The 15,437-nt window shown below is 37.5% G+C and overlaps 1 protein-coding gene across 1 annotated transcript in view; it reads right to left on the bottom strand.

Annotated features, from left to right (window-relative positions):
- Positions 1-15,437, bottom strand: part of LOC145693713 (ATP-binding cassette sub-family C member 4-like) — a gene marked incomplete in the record, with an annotated part of 113,804 nt that overhangs the window by 64,136 nt on the left and 34,231 nt on the right. Inside the window, 5 exon segments of the mRNA XM_081769998.1 lie at positions 1-212; positions 1,156-1,368; positions 5,614-5,724; positions 11,159-11,297; positions 11,733-11,889. Of these exon segments, the coding sequence (XP_081626124.1) occupies positions 1-212; positions 1,156-1,368; positions 5,614-5,724; positions 11,159-11,297; positions 11,733-11,889 (832 nt within the window).

Here is a 15,437-nt window from a genome sequence, read left to right as displayed (position 1 = left end):
TATGGAAACTGTTCAAAGTCTTTCTTTAGGGCGCACACTTCCACTACTTTGTCATACTTTTCTTTATCATATTCCGATCCAAACAGAATATTCTGTTGTACAGAGGCGGCAAATAACCATGGTTCCTGGGATGCATATGACACACTACCGTTTACATTTATTGAGCCACTAGACAAAGGGAGTTCACCGAGAATTGCGTGCAGGAGACTTGTCTGGAAAATAGATACAATATTTTCAGTTGTATTTAAATACTAAGTAGTTCGTGTCGTAAGTCATAGAGCTATGTTTATAATAAATAAAGGTTATCAGGCAAATACATTATAACAGAATTAACATGATAATATCATGATCCTACATAGTAATATACAAAATAATAACAAACCAAATTATATTCCTCAACATAGTCCTGAAATGTATCTATTTTCATTTGTGACAAGAACACCACTAGATAATATTTGATTTTTGTCTCACAATCCATTGTAATATATAGGGTGTTGCACATAAAACCATACGCTTTACGTACCAGGTAATCATCTCTAGTTAAATTGCTTGTGGGATGAAAATAGTATCTCGAAAGTTGGCTACACTGCATTTTATCGGAAAGTTGAGTGCAGCAGTGTGTTCGTGCGTCAGTTGCTGTGAGAAGCTCGTATTGTTGAGTTGTTACAATGTGTTGCGTGTTGAATCAGTGCTTGTGGTAACAACGAACATTTGTGACAGAAATGGGGCAGTTTGCATTAGAACAACGAATTGATATTTTGGAATTTTACATGTATGTAATTTTATGCTGACAATCCTCACACAATACGTGATCTTAAACGGAATATTACTAGGGAAAGTGACCATCACGCCTACAGAATTACAGTGTGTTGCTGGTAACATAATCACACAAGGTCAACGATGTCTGGATGCCCATGGCCACCACTTCGAGCATCTCTTAAAAACAGGTAACTGTTTAAAGTTACTATTATCTATTCATTGTTAGTTAGTTCATTGTTGCTGTTAAAGTTTTACTTGGATCTCATGCGTGAGGCGTATCGGTTTTATGTGGGGCACCCTGCATATAAATTATTCTATTTTTATATAGAATCAGCATAGTTTCAAATATTACTGTGCTTTTTGTAAATGTTGATTACCGTATGTATTACTGCTTACCTTTCCTGATCCCACAGGACCTATCACAGCCACCAATTTACCGGGAACGACTTTCAAGTTGATGTTTGTCAAAGTATTTTCACTAGAAGAAGAGCTCCATTTTGCAGTAGCATTTGTTAGTGTTATTCCTAATGTATTTTGTTCACTGTTAATTTCAGTTCTAGCTACAGAGTCATCTCCATGTTGTGGGTTTTCTTCGTACATTAAAAAATTCTGAAATAATTGAATTTTTGTTTATTAAGAAATCCAAATCACAAAATATAATATTACTTAGAAAAATAACCGGTGAATATGGTAAAAAATGAACTTTAAGGTCCATAGTTCCACTATTATAGGATCGATCGTAGTCGGGTTAAGACATCACTTAGGAACTAGTATGTGAACTATCCAAATATCCGTCTTTCAGAACCTCCGATACTTCCAAAATCATTTTAAGACAGGCTGTTCGGCAGTACTTGATCACTCTCACCTACCTCTCTAAAAATTGGTGTGCAAGTACTGGAACATTCTTAAACATTGATATTTGGATAGTACACATACCAGTTCCTCAGTGATGTCTTGACCCGACTACGATAGGTCCTATAAGCTTAGTAGTGGAGTTATGAACTTTTAAAGTTCACTTATTTTACGTTTTCGGCACTCTGTTAACTCCGAAACTATCCACTTTTGAGCAAAGGTCCAAATACACTTTTTTTTTTTTTTTTTTTATTTAGTTCGATGTGAGGAATTTGTACCCAAAATATGGTGACACTTTTTTTTGTGACATCCTGTACAAATGTTTCAAGTTATGGTTTCAGTTTCTGAATTGGGCTACACGATCCATAATGCGATAGTCCAGAAGTAAAGAATACATTTACGTTATTGTAAGTAACAAAAGCAAGTTCCACATTTTGTATACAAATTCTGTATATTGTATGCCAATTTTTTCTGTGCACAACGAAAATCCGCTATGTCTTAGCAAAAATGTTTAGCATCAAATTTACAAGCGTCAGTTCTTACCGACGAAGTCAAATGATTACACATGTATATTCGTTTAAAAGATGGGAGCCGCGGTGGCTCAGTGGTAGAGCGTTCACCTCTGGTGTATGAGGTTCCTGGTTCGATTCCAGCTCGCGCCAAGTGAACTTTGTGATAGAAAAACACCGTGTGCGTGAGTTTACTTGGGGTTCTCCCGTTTCCTCCTACTTTCTTCATTCCACCATTTCATTCATTTCTCATCATCACCGTCTTCTTTAGCCTAGCCGGCATAACTGTGGGACGTACAACTAAAAGATCGTTTGAAAGAGCTGATTTATTGAAGAATTGATATTTAAAAATGAAATAAATATATAAAATAAAAAGAAAGAAAGAAAAGAGATAAGAATTTTAAAGGTCCGTAGCTCCAATACTATGGGACCTACCATAGTTGGGTCAAGACTTTACTTAGGAACTAGTATGTGCCCTATCTAAATATCCATGTTTCTGAATCTTGCAGTACTTCCGCAACAATTTTTGTAGATGTAGTTGGTGAATACTTCAAATTGTATGCCCGTAGCCAAACTACCATCATAAAAATTGTTGTGTGAGTATCTTAGGATTTTGAAATATGTATATTTGGATAGCGCACATATTAGTTTTTAAGTGAAGTCTTGACTTGACTGCGGTAGGTCCCATAGTATTTCAGATATGGACCTTTAAACTTAATTTTTTTTCATGTCTTCGGCAGCCTAAAATTTCAAATTGACGGATTTCTACACCCAGGTTGGTCTATACTTTCTGTCTTATCTTGGTATCAGGAATTACCTCCCAAACGTTGTCGGTGTTGTTTCGAAACACCCTGTATATACATGCTATATATATGTATCATCTCTGTTCTATACTCCGTCTACAATTGGTTGGAGACTCGAAAGCTCAGTGTATTTAGTTGATGCCTTTAGTACAGGAATTTCAAACTCGCCGCTCTTGACTCATTTCTCTGTGACTTTCAGTTCATTCGTAGAAAATAATGAACATATATTATTTACAGAGTGAATAACTTTCCTTACTTATGGAAAGGAACAAGTGAGTGCAGTGAGATTTAGGTTAACATATTTTCATTTGACCTTTGTTCTAAAAGATTACAGGGAATAGATACCTGGTGCTGTTAAGGAATCTACATATATTTCCTTATGTTTCTTCTTTCTTTTTAAAAAACTTCAGCATTAGGTTATTTTATGTATTTATTTACTTTTTAAAATACTTCATAAAGTATGAAAACATAGTTCCCTTATGTCTATGTGGATAGCGTACACGTCTTTCTCGCAAGAGACTCGGGTTCGGTTCCCGCTGGGAGCCTATGTGGTTCGTATCCCATATTAAGCTGTTGGACGACGGGCGACGTCTACTACAGCCTCGCTGCTGAAAGGGACGCTAAAATCAAATGTAAAGAATCATCAAAATATGAAAATAGCTTTTTATTTTATTTATTTATTTATTTATTTATCGTGGTCCACACTCTTGACTATTTGGCTCACTTGAGATAGAGAGTTTGATCCTGTTTTAATGTGTTCAAAAATATTATGTAAGTAAATTTTAATTTGATTTTAATATATCCATGTCAAGAGTCTATTTTACATATGAATAATATCAGGTCTTTTTTAGGCTAGTTTTAGACGGAAGGATTTATCATAGCATTTCTCGTAGCAAAAATCGTAGCATCAATATCCTACCGTGTGAAGTAGCAAATGCTATAGCATTTCCCATGCCATGGCATATTCTATGGCATTTCTTGTCTATAGAACCTGCTCTATTTCGTAGCATTTTTCCCAGCATTTCTGGTCCGATTGCAGCGCCATGGTGTTTTAAAAGGAAGCGAAAGATTTTGTTCCAAACATCCATGTTCTTTGTTTTGTCTGGGAAATTGAATTGTATTAAAGAAAAATGAGTTGGAGTAGGGATGCTATTATTATGCTGATTGAAAAATATGAGGAGCATCCTTGATTGTGTAAATAACTTTTCGAATCCTTTATTATCCATGCGCAGGAAGTTCTTAAATTCAATTGGATCCTCAGGCTTCAGTTCTTTCTCTACCATAGAAAGAACTGAAATATTATCATCCCTCTGCAACAACTAATCCACATACTTCTTTGCGGATTTCGCTTTTTAATATAACCGGCGAGAACTGTTGTTACAACTACAATAGCTTTAGCTACCTCACGCTTTAGTTTCGGAGCCATAATTACGCTCTTCTCTAGTGATTTGTTTGCCACGTCACGACAAGATGCTTATCAAAATGCTACCATGTAACAGCACCATATACTTTTGATGCCATAGAATATTATACGAGATTTTTGTCAGCACATCTGCTGCGAGAAATGCTATGATAAATGCTTCCGTCTAAAACTAGCCTAATACTCTTTTCTTTATCACTATATTATCTTGTCATTATTAGTAGGCTAGTTGCCTCTTACTGGAAAGCATACATGCACCATGGTCTTCAAGAAACCTCTTCGTTTTCACGTAGCAATTCTCTACTTTACTACCCTTCATCAACTATAATGTGTTTCGTCCCATCCGTATTTTTCCTGCCATTGTACTCTGTGTCTCATCCATCAGAATACAGAGTCCGCCAGAAAAACTCTTTGTCATTCTGTATTAGGGTACTGGCATTGACAGTTGTTCTGAAATTTAAGTATGTTGTAGTATGGTTCATCACCCAACAGATGTCGGCATTGCTTCTAGTTAAAATTATTTGTAGTACGGATTACCAGTCAACAGATGTCTGTACTGTCAGCACGGTTTCGTGAAATAAGAAAATGGCAGGAGCATGCTTGACGCTCAAGCAGCGTAAGTGTGTTTTGCAGGTTTTATCAGATTTGGGGTTTTATCGAAGTGCAGCGTCAGTGGAAAGGGGAGTTTGGTACTGAACCCCAACACGCCTAACAATCAAACGCACTGTTGACAAGTTTGAGGGGCTACAACTACAGCGGTCAATGTATCAATGGAGACCGATGCACATGCCTCTGTAATCTTCTGGCGAAGGTTCACGAGCGTCCCAAGCAACGGCCAAAATTTTAACTGAAAACACTGTCGATATCTGTTGGGCGAAAAACCATTTCAGAACAATTGTTAATGTTAATATCCTAATACAGGGTGACAAAGAATGTACCGTATACATTTTTCTGGCGGACTCTGTTTTATTACTCTCCATCAATTATAATCTCTATCGCCACCACCGTTTTATTCCTGCCATTGTACTGTGTATCTCATCGATCAGTATATAATCCTAATGTGTGCAGAACATGTCCCTCGTACGAAAAATTGTGACTGATTTTAGAGCACGATAAAGGTCAACTTTCAAGTCTCTTTCATGAGTCTTCGGAGTTCTTAAGGCAAAAACTTATGCAGAAACATTAGTGACATTACGAATTGGAAGAAAGTGAATCCATTTAAAATACACTCATCATTCGCAGAATAACTTAGATAATGTTTTGTTCTCACCTGCAGTCGCTCAACAGAAACTAAAGTTTCCGCCAACTGTGCCACTCCTTGAGGGAAGAATATAGTCATCGTTTGACGTAAATTATTATACAGAGAAGTCATCACAAACACCTAGAATACAAAATATACAGGGAATATAAACGGCGAGAGTTATTGTATTGACAAACATGAATGTGAAATTAATAATGTAAGATCCAGCTATGTATATATTTAAATAGGAACAAAGTGTTCAATATACCTTTGAGTCAGTGGCGGATTTAGAAACTAAAAACTGGGGACCAGTCAGAATCCAGACTATGATAATTATGCCGTGAGTTTACTATAAAATTTCAAAAATATATAAATAATAGCTTAAATTATTTTTGTCAATTAGAAAATTGGGTGCCCTAGGCTCCCCCGGCCCCGGGCTGGATCCGTCGCTGGAATCCTGTCCAGAAACTTTGGTACAGCTCTATATCACTGCTTTTCCTTTCCAAAAGAAATTATGTGAAAAATCACAATAAAAAAATGTTGCATTGCCATTGTAGCTAATTACATCTGCCACTAGATGTCAAAAGAGAGCAAAAAGTATAATGTTACGATTTGTTTCATAGTTTTAATTGCGAAAATAATATTAAGTATAGAGTTATCATATGACAGACTAAAAGCAGACGACATTTTTAGGTTTCACATATAGGCTAGGTTTTCTCCAAAGGATGCAGACATTTTAAAAGTATCTTAGTGATATTGACCAGGGGAGTAAAACGTTCCCGATTTGAATATTTTATAAAGTTGGTTATAATAACATATTTTTTGGATATCTTGAAATGGACATATATATATATATATATATATATATATATATATATATATATATATATATATATATATATATATATATATATATATATATATATATATATACACTATGTGATCAAAAGTATTTGGACACCTGGCTGAAAATGACTTACAAGTTTGTGGCGCCCTCCATCGGTACTGCTGGAATTCAATATCGTGTTGGCCCACCCTTAGCTTTGATGACAGCTTCCAGTCTTGCAGGCATACTTTCAATCAGGTGCTGGAAGGTTTCTTGGGAAATGGCAGCCCATTCTTCACGGAGTGCTGAACTGAGGAGAGGTATCGATGTAGGTCGGTGAGGCCTGGCACGAAGTCGGCGTTCCAAAACATTCCAAAGGTGTTCTATAGGATTCAAATTAGGACTCTGTGCTGGCCAGTCCATTACAGGGATGTTATGGCCGTGTAACCACTCCGCCACAGGCCGTGCAGTATGAACAGCTGCTCGATCGTGTTGAAAGATGCAATCGCAATTGCTCTTCAACAGTGGGAAGCAAGAAGGTGCTTAAAGCATCAATGTAATCCTGCACTGTGAGAGTGTCACGCAAAACAACAAGGGCTGCAAGCCCCCTCCAAGAAAAACATGACCATACCATAACATCAGCACCTCCGAATTTTACTGTTGGTACTACACACGCTGACAGATAACGTTCACCGGGCATTCGCCATACCAACACTCTGCCATCGGATCGCCACATTGTGTACCGTGATTCGTCACTCCACACAACGTTTTTCCACTGTTCAATCGTCCAATGTTTACGCTCCTTACATCAAGCAAGGCGTCAGTTGGCATTTACTGCGTGACGTGTAGCTTATGAGCAGCCGCTCGACCATATAATCCAAGTTTCCTCACCTCACGCCTGTCATAGTACTTGGAGTGGATCCTGATGCAATTTGGAATTCCTGTGTGATGGTCTGGATAGATGTTTGCCTATTACACTTTACGATCCTCTTCAACTGTCGGCGGTCTCTGTCAGTCAACAGACGAGGTCGGCCCGTACGCGTTTGTGCTGTACGTGTCCCTTCATGTTTTCACTTCACTATCACATCAGACACGGTAGACCTAGGGATGTTTAGGAATATGGAAATCTCGCGTACAGACTTCTGACACAAGTGACACCCAATCACCTGACCACGTTCGAAGTCCGTGAGTTCCTGTCTAATGACTACTGAGGCCGCTAATAATGAGTACCTGGCAGTAGGTGGCAGCACAATGCACCTAATATGAAAAACGTATGTTTTGGGCGGTGTCCGGATACTTTTGATCACATAATATATATAAACTTGGTGAGTCTGTGGTCTTATATATATATATATATATATATATATATATATATATATATATATATATATATATATATATATATATATATATATATATATATATATATATACATACATATATATATATATATAAGAAAAATGCTGAAATTCGAAGAAGAAGAATACGATATAAATATTTACGACGGGAAATTGTTTCATATACACTGTAATGTCACCAGATTAATAGCGTTGTCAATCTAATATATAAATAGATGTTTTCAAATGGCACTACGTCAGATCATTACACACATCAAATTACCTTTTAAGCGAAAAGTTATGAAATCATGTTTATTATTCAGTGGTACAAATCAAGGAATCTAGAGTCACAAAGATTGTAATTTTGGAGGCCTCCCCAACAGTAATAACCCAAGTGAAATGAACAGAACAATCCATCTTACCTTAGGATAGAATACTATGATCACGTTATAACATATTTCCAATAATTAGGGAAAAATTACAAAAGAGTGAAAATTTATTTATTTTTTCTCAAAAGGCTTTATTTCCAAAAATTGCTAATATAACATACACTCGTGGATGGCTTTTAACAGACGTATAGACCATAATGCTATTTACAGAGATTTAGTATCCATAGGCTTGCGCAACGTGGGTGCCATGGGTGCCTTGGCACCCCCATTAGACAAACGTTTTTTTATGTAGAATTATTACAGACTGAGAAGAGATTACGTGTAAATTATTTCCCGTCCGCATGTGTGCCGTGCGTCGCCGACGCAGCGTCGGATGCAATGACACTATCTTTTCTTAGGGGAAAGGGGAGGGAGGACGACATATAATGGTACTTTTGATCTGGCACCCACATTCCCAATGTCCTGCGCACGCTAGTGTTAGTATCTCAAACCATTCCAGAGAAATGTGAAAGATGGGTAGAGATTTGTATACTGCTTAAAAGAACGTATTTGTGGGAAATCTACAAAAATGATTGCTGCTGTTCTCTACTTCTATACAGGACCGGTCCTAGGCAATTTGCCGCCACGTTCAATGGCATCATTTTCATCCCCTTTCTTTCTCCAGAAAGAACAAATCTTAAAAGCCACGATTTTAAGTATGCTACCCAATCCTCATGAACAACGAAGGGGAGGGAAAGAGCACTAGCACTCAGAAAGGCTATGTTCTAGAAATACAATCTCGTTGTATCTTTTTCTTTTATACAATAAGAATCTATTATGTTAGTTAAAGATAAAGCAAACACACCTGCAGAGGAAACATGGTAATCCCTTTTTTTATATATATAAAATCCAATATCGAGCTTCAATCTCAATATATCAGTTTGCAATTCCAGAGCAACTAGCTCTTTTATCTTTATTATTATTATTATTATTATTATTATTATTTTTATTTTTTTATTTTCCTCCTTCATCTGTTAAAACAATTAAGATACTTACTTCCATCTTCAATGATAAGGAACTTGTTTGTGACAAAGACAAAACTAGTTTTCATATCGAAATTGTGGTAACCAACTAAATGGAAAAGGTGTTCGCTTGTGTTCACGAATTAAGTTCTTGTATGTCACAACAATCAACCAAGTCATGCTGGGAGTTGTTTGACCATTTGCTTTAGCACTGTCCATGTGACGTTAAACTAACGCGATCTAAACATGATTTATGAATGTAGTATTGAAATAGAAGGTCCAGCTTAGTAAATTTAACTACCATCATTATGAAGTCTGTTTCTAATAAGAAATGTTCATTTTAATTAATATAGTTATGACAGATTTTGCTGCCCCGTGCAAATGCATATGATGTATATACAGGGTGTCCGAGAAGTCCTTCTCTGATTACAGAAATTGATAACTCAGGCTAGAAATAAGATAGAAATATGAAACTGGTGTTGAATTGTTTACAAACTATAAAATTTTTTGTCTGTGTTAGGTCTACCGAACACGTGTACCAGATCTTGAAACCCTGCAGCAACGAATAACCACAGTCGTTGCATCGATCCCTCCAGTGATGTTGGCTAATGTGTGGATGGAAATTGAATATCGCCTAGATGTGCTACGTGCTACCAAGGGTGCTCATGTGGAAGTGTACTGATGTGACCAAAACTTTTATAGTTTGTAAACAATTCAACACCAGTTTCATATTTCTATCTTATTTCTAGCCTGAGTTATCAATTTCTGTAATCAGAGAAGGACTTCTCGGACACCCTGTATGTTAGAGCTTCTATAATACCTCAACGAGATCTTTTGGTAGTTGTAATTACAATAAGTTTTCAGAATTCCACATTTTTTCAGTGTTGCAAATTTTACCAACGTTTATCATATCTGCGGAACAGTGTGAAGTATAAATTGCTGTATACTTCATTATCATCCTTATGTCTGTTGACAACGTCATTGTTATACACCTATTTAAACAGTTTTAGGAAATTAAACATTTTGAAAAAAGAAAGAAATGAGAGCAAACTTTTTAATCCCTTATAATTTTGTTTCCATTTCTTAGAATAGCCCTATGTTATGTTATAATCAAAGTATTTAACACAAAGGTGCTTCACATGTGCATTGGTCCGACTGTCTTACTTTATTTCTGTTATAGTACAAGGTGGACATAAAGTCTCTCTCTAATAACAAACGTTAATAACGAAGACTAATAGAAGCATGTGATCTGAAAACATCGCTTCTATGATACTTCAAGATCTTGCCACAGCCTGTGCCGCCATCTACTGCAGTGTGACAGTCATTTGTTTAAAAATGGCGCCAGAACAGCAGAAAGCGAAGTGTATGTTGTGGTATCAGGAAACAAATCTCCCGTCACAATTCATCGAACATTCAGGAGAGAGTATGGGCAGCAGCCACCAGATGTTCAGAGCATAACGGAATGGTATAGCAAGTTTATTGCAACAAGAAGTGTTTTAGATTGTGATAGAAGTGGTGGACCGAGTGTTAGTAAGAAACGTGTGGAAGCTGTTCGAGTTGCTTTAACCTGAAGCCCACGGAAATCCTTGCGTTACGAACTTCTTCCTGTCGCGTAATGTTCAAGACAGGGTTTACGCAACACCTGTCCCTGATATTGCAACACTCAGAAACAGGATAAGGTACGCAATAGACACAGTAACTCCTGAAAGTTTAACACTTGGATGTCTTGAGGCCAACTAATGGAACACATGTGGAAATTTTGTAATCAGGTAAAAAAATAAGTTTTGAGTTTTCCTATTATTTGGCGCCAACCGCATGCTACTATCATTCTTAGTTTTTTGTTGCTAATGTTTGTTATTAGGGACAAACTTTATGTTCACCCTGTATTTCCATTATACAATCCCTCTCCAAAAATTCCTTCCAAGAAAATTAACTCAAACTTTCGTTATTAATATTACAAGTACAAATGGTCCTCCAGTTTTATCTCGAACACATTTATAACTAAATAAATAAATCACTTACTTTCTCAGCTGTGATTTGTCCTCCAGTAAAAATAAAGGTGATGACAGTGAGACATATCGCCAGCCTCGAGGAAAACATGATAAAAGATAAGAAGATGCTTCGGATGATTGATGTTTTTTTCAGTACTTTAATTTCCAACCTGCAACAATATCGTTTATGTATATTTAGTTATATGGCAACAAAGACTACAGGCCGGTACCTTATGATAACAAATCATGTGACAAGACATGTTTAAACTTGTTTTAAGTGAGTAAGCCATAAGTGATTGAAATATATTTTTAATTGCTATGAAATAAATGATAACTATTAAGAAACTACAAAGTTTAGAAGTAACAAAAATAGTTTAATTTATTGAAACAACCATCGTGATAAGTTTTGGTGATTATTAAAGTAATTTTAATCGAACTGAGACGGCAATATTTAATTATATTTGTGTGTTACAAACCTGCAGAAAAAAATTATTGTTTCAAATGCATAATCATTAATATTACTAAGACATTGATTTACTTTCCCTTTACAGCTCTGACTGAAGAATTTCTGACTGACTTTAAGAATTTTCATTATATTTTCTTACCTTCTAGCAACAGCAACCATCTTAGCGAAAGGTTTCTCCCAAGTATACATCTTAATAACTTGAATTCCACAAATTATCTCGTTCATTAGCTTTACTCTTTCGTCCGTCCTCAGAGCCGTCTTTAACCTGAATTTAGATGTCAATTTTCCTAACCAACCTGAAATTCAAACATTCATCACCATATAGAATATAAACTATTATTCTCCATATATAAGTAGAAAGATAACGAAAAAATAAAATAAAAATAAAATGGAATAAAAGATGACACTATACAATAGCAAGATTTTGTCTCTTCATGGCCTGAAGTTCTCGAGTTCAGCCTGATCTCCAAATGTATGAGTAGGCCCTAACTGTCCAGCAAGGGCGCCGATCCTGGGGGGCCTAGGGTGCCCGGGCCCCCCAAAGCTCATGTGGGCCCCTATTGTATATTTGAATATACAATATTTCGCATAATTTGAGTGCAATTTGTCTTAACATCTTCATATATATACCTTCTGCATGTGAATGGGCCTCCCCAAATTTACAGAGAAATCGGTGCCCTTGCTGTCCAGCAATTGTCTGCGAGGTAAACGTGACTTGATTTAAATTGAATCTATATACGAGAATTGATCAATAAAGAATGATCATAAATGAATAAAACGTAATTACTTGCAATGCAATGCACTTCTCCCAAAGTTTTTGCCAGTCATAAAGACATACTAGAAACCATTTTTGGACAAATCTTTCAAAATCGCCTGACTGCCCCTGAAGATGCGAAACGCCATCCCCGGAGATGTTTCTTCAAAGTTGGAAAAATAAAAAGAAAGGGTCTAAATCACGGCTATATGGAGGATGGGGTACAGAAAGAACGTTGATTTTTGCAAGATAGTCAATAACGACATTGGCAATATGGGGTCTGACGTTACCATGGTGTAGCATCCATTCCGTTTCTTTCAAATGAGGTCCGATGAATGTGACCTTAGAAAGTTTGGAATACACCCTTGTAATACACTCCCGTATCGGTTGTATGTAGTGGGACGGCATGTTGGTACGCCATGCCTCGAATATCAAAAAATGATATGACCATAACTTTGTTAGCAGAAGCAACCACTCTTGCTTTCTTTGCTATGTACAAGACGTACCCTAACAGCATAAGATGTGCTAGGCATGTGCCATTTAGGTGTCCCAGCTACTTTTTAGGTACCCGACACTTGACACATATGATATTCATATGCTAAGTATGTACTTCAGCTACTTACAGTTTTAAGTACTTGTTACACCTAATTGTTATTTGCAACTATGTACTACAAATATAGCATTTATATACCTGGCTCAGTTTCACACTCTAACAGTCACTTGTTTTTATGATCATAAATCTGTCATGTTCTAGGTACATCCTTTGAGAAATACTGTTTCAGATACTCTAACAGCAAAAGATGTGCTAGGTATACGCCATTTAGGTATTCTAAATTCATCTCCCACATTTGATGCATTTGTTGCTTCTTTTTCTAAGCGATTGTGTACTAGAAGCAACAAACGCATCAACTTTATTAGATGGCAACTGTCACCCATCATTTGAAGGTGAATATGGAAGAAACACGAAATAAAGTAAATAGACACTCGTCATTTTATTATAAATTACATGGCAAGTAGATATTATCTGATCCCAGAGGGTTACTGTCGAATATACGCGGTTAAAGGAGCACTCTGATTAGCCAAATTGAAAAGGACTCAACAATTTATCCCTTTACAAGCGAAGTTCTCTTTATTGTCTCCGTGGCCAAGTCGGAAGAGCACGCAGCTAGTAATCCAAAGGTTGGTGGTTCGCGCCCACCCTGGGGTACAATTTTTTTAGACTCATCTTAATATAAACACATTATGCATATAGGCGACTTAACGTATTTTGGGGGAGTAATTTTTCGGTTCATTGACGCTTACGTCATGGGGAACATAACTACAATATACTAGGCACGTTCCCGAGGTACATGTCAGGCATGTGCCTAGAGGCGGACATAGACTGTGACTATCTCTTGCCATCCATGAGATTTCTCTCTCAGAGGTACATAAGGAACATACTGGACACATTCCCATGTACCTGAGGGAACATGATAGGCATATGCCTACTATATAATTGTGCTGATAGGGTAGTCGTATCGACTGCGAACCGCGGTAGCCTGGCGTCGAAAATTTGGCGAGCTGATGGCGGTTAACGTGGCGATACCGTTACGAAATTACATGAATGCCGCAATTTTACCGCCATGACGGTAATAAGTTTCGGCGGCTTTCCTCTTGAAGCCGAAAGCGGAACGAAGCCGGCAGTTTTTCCTTCACTTCGGCGGCTATCCGCTAAAAGGCGACGGAACACCGATGATAGTCGGCGGTACTTTGCACACGTGGTTGGGTGTTGATGATGAAGGAGATTTCCCCCCATACAACTCTGCTGTTTGGACTTGGGGTCATACTGATGAAGCCCGTTTTCACCAGGAGTGATGATTTTCGACAAAAACATGGGATCTTTTTGCAGATTTGACTTGCACTCCGAACAAACCTCCACACGCATAGCCTTTTGATCGGGAATGAGCAATCGTGGAACCCATCTTGCACAAACACGTGACGAATGTAGTTTGTCTGTGAGCAGTTTATGAGCGGAACCAAAAGAAATGTACATTCTTTGCGCTAGTTCTCTTACCGTGATTTGACGATCCCATCTCACTATCACAGCAGCGGTGTTGGTGTTCACTTCCGTCAGAGCAGTTCAGGGTCCACCTTCCTTTGTAGTTGATAGTCTTCCATCATCAAATATTTTGAATTATCTTCGCGCTGTGTTAGAGGGAAGAACAGATTCTCCATACACCTCTTATAACATCGCATATGCTTCAGCTGCTGTTTTCTTCAAGCGAAAACAGAATTTCAATGCACTGTACTGTTCTTCGCCTGTCATGTCCATGTTGTCTTCTGCGAAACTGAAACTACGCGTGCTTGAATAACTGCCAAGGTCACATTCCTGACGTCATGGCCTTCAAACTTGCTCGATCTATTCGTCACTTCTCTCACTATACAGATGTGTTTCGTTTTCTGCGCCTTGCTGTTGTATTCACCTCATACACAGTGATGACCAGTCTTTATTGATTAATCTACGTATAAAAATGAAAGTCAACATGTTTGTGATTTTATATCTCTTGAACCACGAGACTGATCTCAATCAAATGTTCAGCATAGATGAGATTTGGGCCTGGGATTGATTTTATCATTTTACTTTCACGGTGCAACTTACAGGAGGGGGCGGAGGGATATATTTAAAAATGATTGAAAATGGCCCATGTTGGTGTCGAATGTATAATTTTCGGGGTCGCTGAGATGAAAAGTGACACTTCCGATATCGTTTAAATTCAAATTCATCCCCGTAACTTATGGAAGGGGAAGATATATTAAATGAGTTGTGCATTTAAAGTTTTTATTTCAACCCATCGAAGCGGGTAATCAACGCTAGTCCATAATAAAACAACTTATAAATAGGTAAAATACAATTTTCAGAATTAGCAATTAAGTCCATATCTTAGAGTTGAAATTCATCAAGAATAAAAGCTTTATCTAACCTAATTTATGGGGGCGCGGTGGCTCAGTGGTAGAGCGTTCACCTCCGGTGCTTGCGGTCCCTGGTTCGATCCCAGCTCGCGCCGTGGACAAGCCCCGTGCTCGTGGGTTTTCTCGGGGCTCTCCCCTTGT

Source organism: Thermobia domestica, chromosome 8 (genome assembly GCF_964235325.1).
Source record: "Thermobia domestica chromosome 8, izTheDome1.hap1.1, whole genome shotgun sequence".
Classification (NCBI taxonomy): Eukaryota; Metazoa; Arthropoda; class Insecta; order Zygentoma; family Lepismatidae; genus Thermobia; species Thermobia domestica.
This window is presented reverse-complemented; position numbering and strand designations above follow the sequence as displayed.